Source organism: Zalophus californianus, chromosome 7 (assembly GCF_009762305.2).
Source record: "Zalophus californianus isolate mZalCal1 chromosome 7, mZalCal1.pri.v2, whole genome shotgun sequence".
Taxonomy (NCBI): Eukaryota; Metazoa; Chordata; class Mammalia; order Carnivora; family Otariidae; genus Zalophus; species Zalophus californianus.
Window position 1 is genome coordinate 129,667,322 of NC_045601.1, and position 8,029 is coordinate 129,675,350.

General features: G+C 38.0%; 1 protein-coding gene across 1 annotated transcript in view; it reads right to left on the bottom strand.

The window, feature by feature from the left end:
• The window catches only part of OFCC1 (orofacial cleft 1 candidate 1), a 65,778-nt gene extending 62,407 nt beyond the window's left edge, over nt 1–3,371 (bottom strand). The window contains exons 1-2 of the mRNA XM_035728348.1: nt 3,292–3,371; nt 2,565–2,691 (exon numbers count right to left, since the gene is read on the bottom strand). Coding sequence (XP_035584241.1) covers nt 2,565–2,691; nt 3,292–3,371 — 207 coding nt within the window. The remainder of the gene's footprint in view (nt 1–2,564; nt 2,692–3,291) is intronic.
• Between the last annotated feature and the right edge of the window lie 4,658 nt (nt 3,372–8,029).

Here is an 8,029-nt window from a genome sequence, read left to right on the forward strand (position 1 = left end):
TCACAAGTAAAGGGAAATTAATGTCATGAAAGGATATTTTTGTTACCAAAAGAAACAAACATTATTACTTATGCAGTGTGCCCAAGACCTGAACTCTTCCTCTAAGCAGAAATGTTCTCCGTGAGCAAGTTCATTGCTGGGATTTGCTCTATTTATTTCCAAGGTCCACATTTATGCATTTATTCTCTCAATCATTCAATTCATATTTATTGAGCACCTACTATATGAAAGATGCTGATTTAAGTGCAGTGGGGGACAAGGATCTCTGTCCCTAAGGAAGTTAGAGACTAAGATGGGGAAATAACTGGTACATGCATGACAGGAACAGCGAATAGAAAGGCTTAATTAATGAGATAAAATTGGCACAGTTAGTCACAAACAGACTACTGAGAAAATGACCAAAGCTTAAAATCAGACCGAGGCAGGGAAGGAAGGAAGGAAAGAAGGAAAGAAGGAAGGAAGGAAGGAAGGAAGGAAGGAAGGAAGGAAGGAAGGAAGGAAGGAAGGAAGGAAGGAAGGAAGGAAAGAAGAAATGAAGGAAGGAAGGAAGGAAGGAAGGAAGGAAGGAAGGAAGGAACTCATTGGAAGAGTATGTATTCACATCGCGGTGCTTGATTAGGGACTGAACTTTTGCAAATATGATATCATTTCATCCCCACCACAACCCATGAGGGGAGCTATATTATCCCCCCTTTTACAGAAAATGAAATTGAAGCTCTGAGAGGTCAGGTGACATGTCCAAGGCCACCCAGTAAGCTGAGAGCCAACTGCTTAGACTAAAACTCTTAGCTGAGTGGCTCTCCTGTCACTTCTGGTCTTCAACTGGCATCCAAGCACATTGTTGCTCCAAATGAAGTGAGTAAGAAAAGCAAATGAAAAGCTTGTGAGGACGGCAAAATATATTTTCCTCCTGTATAGCTGATGGAGATCTAAAACATCTTACACTGATTCCTGAGTGAATTTTCACTAATATGCATGTTTCTAAGTCCTCCAGTAAAAGTTCTGAACTGGCCCCAAACATCATATATATAAACTAAAATTAGCCCCTGAGAATTCTATGGACTGCAAAGAACTTAAGGAAATGTTCCCCATCTTCCCGGCTCACATAACTTTGTATTGCAGTGCTCGCCTGGGAAAACAGGAAAGGCAATTCATAGCTATTTGAACTCTATCTCTTTCTAGTTCTCAAACTATAAAATATTCAGTTTGATTAAACTGTTTCTTTCGTTGCTATTTTGTTATTCCCAAGATTATAACTATACACACACAAATAGATTTTCACATATATAGATTTTTCACGTATATATGTAGTTTTCTGGTGGCTTGCTGTTAACAAGCATGGTAAGGGAAAAGTACTACTTTTTCTATCCTCTGAATACCACCTAAAGGGAGATTATTATCTAGAATCCGCCTTTTTGTTTTGTGTGTACATACCTACATTAATAGATAAAACCAAGATCTTAGAATTGTATATATATATATATCTTAAGTATTTTTTGAATCAATGAAAATCACAAGAATAACATAATCTCAAACTCTGCTTAATATTTTAGACCCACTTACTATTATGTTTGTCTCCTAGATCACAGATACGGGTAGTTGATTCTAAGCCAGTGGTTTTCAAATGTTAGTAGGCATCCAAATCACTCAGAGGTGCACGGGTCTGCCCATGAAATTTACATGACTGACAAGTTTGAAGGTGATGTTGATGCTGCTGATTCAAGGACTAGCCTCTGAGAACCAGTTTTAAACAATTCTGGATGAGAAAGACAATTGGACTAGGAGTCAAGAGACACAAACTCTGATTCTAGATCTGTCATTGTCTTGCTGTGTGACCCTGGAAAATGCATTTGACCTCTCTGAGACTCCATTTCCCCATTATATGAAATAGTTAAATAATTATTAAAAAAACCCATATTATTTTATAATTCTGTAACTGACCCAGAAGTTACAGTCTACTCTACTAGTCATACCAAACAATTGGAGACATCAGTTCTTAACAGTTAACACAGTCATTGTGGTTCAAGAAAAAAAAATATGCAATAGCCCCATACTGTCAGTTCTACAATAATGCCATACATGTGTTCCTAAAAAATCATCACACTAGGCTAAACTGTGAGAAAAACAAAACAAAACAAAACAAAATGTGACTTACGGGGAAAGTGGGATTACGGACACAACAGTCAAAAATTTCATCAGTGACTCGTAGAAAAAAAGATAGGAACATAATAAAAATATTGGCAGAGTTTCATACATGTTCAATGGTTAAAAAATGCATCAATAGTACAATAATGTGGCACTTTACCCTGAAAAAGCCTGGAATTTTGCTTTGGAAATGGGCTGGGAAGAGTTGCAACTTGGGAGTTACTGCAAAGTGGTGAAAGAAAGGTGATTTGCAATTAGAAAGTTGTAGCAGCAGACATGGGTAGTTGTGGCTCCTTATTCTCCACTCAGTATTGGCACAAACATCGTAATTCAGTGATCTTCAGCAGCCTGAAATCCTGGGACCTGTTTCCCCGTCTTTGAGATGTAGGTCCTTCAAGACATATGTTTATAATAGAAACCTGTTCATCAACATTGAAAACTGGATCTAATGTGTAGCCTCCTTCTTCGATTAATTTCTGTATCACTGCTGCAAATTCTTTGCTGGCTTCCTCAACTGCACTCACAACTCTGCCCAACTGCTGAGGGCTGTGGACATTGTAGTGACATTTAAAACCACTATACCAGTGAGCCTGGGTGGCTCAGTCCGTTAAACGTCTGCCTTCGGCTCAGGTCATGATCTCAGGGTCCTGGGATGGAGCCCCACGTTGGGCTCCCAGCTCAGCGGAGAGTCTGTTTCTCCCTCTCCCTCTGCCCTTCACCCCTGCTCGTGCTCTCTCTCTCTCAAATAAATAAAATCTTTAAAAATAAATAAATAATAAACAAACAAACAAACAAATAAATAAAACCACTATACACAACCACTGGCACCACAACCACTGGCACTGCAGAAGGACCACTTCTGCAGAATTTGGCAATTTTTGTTTAAGGTCTTCGAATACACATAGTGCTTTCCTGATGCGTGCACTGCTTGGCAATTAGAACCAGAGCACTTAGATGTTTCAGGGATGTTGAAGGAGGTATTCGTTTAATGTACAAGAAGGTTACAAATGTGAGAGTAAAGGATAACTGACCTTCAAGAACAGTGCTATCTAGAAGATGTTTGAGGTGTGTGCGTGTGTGAGTTTTGTTGTGTTTCTCTGTGATTTGGTTGTGGAAGGAATGTGCGCGAGCAAACTCAAAATTCACATTTTATTCAGATCATCCCCGAACTCATCATTCACGTTCATGTTTCCAAAACGAGGGTTTGGCAAGACGGCTATCGTCATGATGACAAATATTCAAGCTTTGATGTTAGAGTTGCTATCTGTCAGGCGTAGAACACAGGAAATCTCCCATAATCTCTCATTGAAGGGAATGAATACATTTAGAAATGACTTCTTTTGGATGGGGAACAATCCAGGAGAGTCACGTTTTTAATACAATTAGTCACAGAATAGACGGGAATGGAAGGGCTGGCCTAGAGTTCCTTAAAAGGAAGGTGCTGGCTCGGGTATTTATCAAGGCGATTACAGTGTTACCTGGCATGGTTTCTGACTGGGTTCAATGATACGGAGCTGTTTCCATGAAAACTCAAGTTTTCAATAAAGTCTGCCCCCTTTCCTTCTCTTCAGTCACCTATCAGAGAACACGGTACTGATCTCTTTCCAAATTTCCATAAATGGAAAGCAAGGTTCCCCTTGATGACCCTTGTGTAAGACCTTTATCAGAATTGTTTGCCCACACTTCTTACAAACGTTTTGATAGAATGTAAGAAAAAAAAAAGAAGAAAAAGATGAAGAAGGTTTTCAGAAAATAGCCATAGGAAGGATGAAAGATGTGGAAACATTTTCTACAGGTATAGGAAGAATTTGCTGGGGTAATTCAGGCTCATGGAAGAAAAACCAAAAACGCATTTTACTTACCCTAGAATTTTTCATAATTCTTATCTTGCACTTACAACCTCCCATTCCATGCATCAGGAAGATCCTATTGGCTCTTTCTTCAAAATATATCTATATCCCACAATTTCTCACCACCTCTGCTGTTGATACTCTGGTCCAACCCACTACCATCTCCCCCTGGACTAATAAAACTAGTGGTCTCCCTGCTTCTCTCTTGACCCCTCCCCAGGCTATTCTCAAACAAGCAGTCATGGTTTTCCTTTTAAGCTATCCAATGGCACCACATTTCATTCTGGAGAAAACATAACTCATCTCTCCTGCTCTCGTGTCACATTGGCTCTGCTCATGTTCCTGGAACACGCCTGGCAAGTCCCACCTCTGCCTCAAGACATTTACTCAAATGTCACTGCCTCAATGAGACCCATCCTGAACAACCTACTTAAAAATTGCAAGCTGTTCTTCAATACACACACACCTATATCAGTAACTCCATTTATATTGTTCCTTTTCCCCCAAAATCATTTATTTTTTATTTCCTTCTACCATGCCAGATAATTTACTTTTTTTTTTTCTGGGCAAGACTGCTGTATTTTTGTTGTTGTTGTTGTTGTTGTTGTTTTTGCTTTTAATTATGCTTATTGCCTATCATCTGTCTTCTCCCTCATAAGAATGTGAGCACCATGAAAGCAGGGATCTTTGTTGTCTCACTAAGGTATCAAGAACAGCACCTGGCATATAATAAGTGCTCAGTAAATACTGAATGAATGAACCATTTTTAAGTTAATGGAAGTTGATAAGAAGATGGCTGGCTATCCTCCATGAGAGAGAAATAAGAAATAAATAAAAATGTATAAAAAGAAAATAACAAAACAAAGAAAAGTTTTTTAGGTACTAAGGGAGAACAAAACTATTAAAATAAGCTTCCTTCAGGAAACTTCTTTTGATTGTCCAGGTGCTCTCTGAGAAATAATAGGGCTTCATTGGTTAGGAATCAGTTGGAAAACATCAAGAAATATGAGATAAAATCCCAACCTCTGGGGTTTTTTTTAATATTTTATTTATTTATTCATTTATTTGGGGGGTACAGAGGGAGAGGGAGAAAGACACTCTCAAGCAGACTGCACTAAGCACAGCACCCGCCATGGGGCTCAATCTCATGACCCTGAGATCATGACCTGAGCCAAAATTGAGATTTGGATGCCAAACTGACTGAGCCACCCAGGCCCCCCCCAACCTCTCTTTTTAAAGAAAATTAGACATTAACTACATATTTCTACAGAGACATCTCCGCTCCTTATCTGCCTCTTCTTCTCCAAAAGGATGTCACTGACTCAGTGGATTACAACTTTACAATTTAAGAATTTTCATCAGTTCTGTCAGGGTGGGGTTTAACAGTATATATGGCACTGTATTTTAAGCTATGAATTCTTGAAAATAGCCTGTCTCAGTAAACTAAATGACAAATTCAAATGCATTGATTATTCACCTATCTTTAGGATGAGGGGAGATCATTTTTCCAATTGCATAAAAATCAAATAACAACAAAATTCCTCTACTTTAATATACTGTGGAAGGAAGTCCCCTGTTGAGATTCCAGAGATACATACAGATATTCCAACTGCAATTATCCCAAAAGTTCACAAAGAACAAAAATGTAAACAAAAACACTTTTACTTTAGCAGCCATTTTGTAGGTTTAAAAGGAGAAAATCTGTATAAACTATTATCAGTCTGGTGACGAATAGGCTTCATATGACAGAAAGATAAATTAATACCATCAATTATCATCTAAATTGCCATTTTATACTTAAGTATTATAAATAATCAAATGAAAAATTAAGAAAAACAAAATGAATTTTCAAAATTATATATGGCTTTTTTTCAAGTGAAATTAATGTGAAAATTCAGATTTGGATAAGTAAATAAGCATAACTAGGCAATCTGAATAATTCCACCAAACCATTTCTCTCATAATAAAAGAGATTTTAATCAGTAAGTGACAGTTACTTCTCTAGGTTTGAAATAATCTTGGTCGGTATAAAGCAATCCTAAGTCTTTTCAGAAATCAAAGTGTATCTAAGGGAAGGAAATTATATTTTACAAAATTTATAAAAATAATAGCAATGTGACTTTTATTACTTTAACACTTATTTAAAGCAATAACTGTCAATTTAAAATAACTCAAAGACTATTTCAAATGTATTTTTTCATAATTTTTACATTTTAAATATTTAAATCTAGAGAATAGGTGAAGGAATATGATAATAAACTACCTTATCCCATTCGCCTGACTCAACAACTGTTAATATTTTGCCATGTTTGTTATATCTCTGTATGAATATATGTATATATATTTTTATGCAAAGATTTTTTACCATATATTTTCACTTCACAGTATGTTTTCCCCAAAGCAATAATTCCCTCTTCTCTTCTATGCTAAATATACAACCACTCAACAAATACTTGTGAGTATCTGTTAAGTTCCAGGTGCTCATGCCACAAACAAGATTTTTTCCTGCCCTTAAAAGGCATATGAGCTCCTGAGTGAAGAAAAAAACAAAAAGAAATGAGACAAGGCTTAACATGTTAGTGGGCGCTGTGATAGATTTATGTGTTGGAAACATCTGGGACATGAGTGTCCAAATAAGAGGTCAATATAACCCTGGGGAAATAAGTGTATCATGGAGGAAGCCTAGGAAAACGCAATGGGACGCCAGCTGAGTGGTTCTGCATATTCAGCCTGGCAATGCACATGTTCTGGTGAAGCAAGTGAGATTGATTTGATTTTGTCATTCCCTGCCTCACCTTCCCTGACTCTACTGTCCCTTCACCTCCCAGCTGGATACACTAATGTCCTCTATGGATATTACTAAAATCCACTATATAAAGCTTCAATGCCTTTCTATTTCCTGAGTCATGGCAATCCAAGGCAAGCAAGCAACAACCTTGACTACACGGTTTCAAGTTAAATTCTAGATTGGTGGTTATGAAAGTTATCTGCATAGTGGATTCAACCAGGGAGCTTTGAAAATACTAATACTAATAATGGGTTCCACTCTTTGAGAGTCTGATTTCATTACTACGATGTGAGATGCCATGGAAAATTATAATATGAAACCAAGGCTAAGGACCACTAGTATGATTCTCCAACTTCAGAATGCAGGCAAAGTGTGTAGAGATCTTGTGACAATAATGATTTTGGCTCTAGAGTGAGGCCTGAGGTTTACTTTTCTAACGAGCATTCAGGTGATCCTGTGTTGCTGGTCTGAGGACCCCAGTTTGAGTAGCAAGGTTCTAGATCATAGCACAGACCACACTTACTCTTTCCCAAGCTGTCACATCATTTCAACATAAGGCCGAACCAGTGAGCCCATTATGCCTGGACTACCCCCGGTTGTAAATCCACCTTCCTCCTCCACAGTTTACCTCATCTGGTGGGACTTAAAATGTGGTCTTTGGACCAGCAGCAACAATATCACCTGGAAATGAGTGAGAAATTCAAATTCTCAGAACTTATACCCCAGATCTAATAAATCAGACATTCTACAGTTAGGCACAACAACCTGGGTTTTAATATCCAAGTGAGGTGGATGCATGTTTGCATTTGAAAAACACTGACCTAGGCTGTCTATTTGGAGATCTTCCTTGTTTCCTTTCTATACTTCTGACCAACTACTCGAAATCAGTGATTCTACCTGAAAGGCACATTGGAGTCATGTCAAGAACTTTTATAATAGGCCTATGCCCCTCCCCTGAATCTCTAGATGGTCCATCGTGAAAATGGTCTCGCAAAAGCTCCCCAGTTGATCTTAATGTACACCTGGGGCTGAGAGTCATTGTTTTGAATAATCTCCAGGTGGTTTCTCATACAGAATCTTTTGGCCAATCTCAATCTCTGGAATCTAAATACTCACGATCAAAATTCCCAGATTATCAAGTTTCCCTGATTATCTTCCTAATATTATTATTGGCTGACATCTGAATCTCCTTCTACAGCATTTCCCAGTGGATATTACTGGGACATGAGTCAGAAACACTCAGATT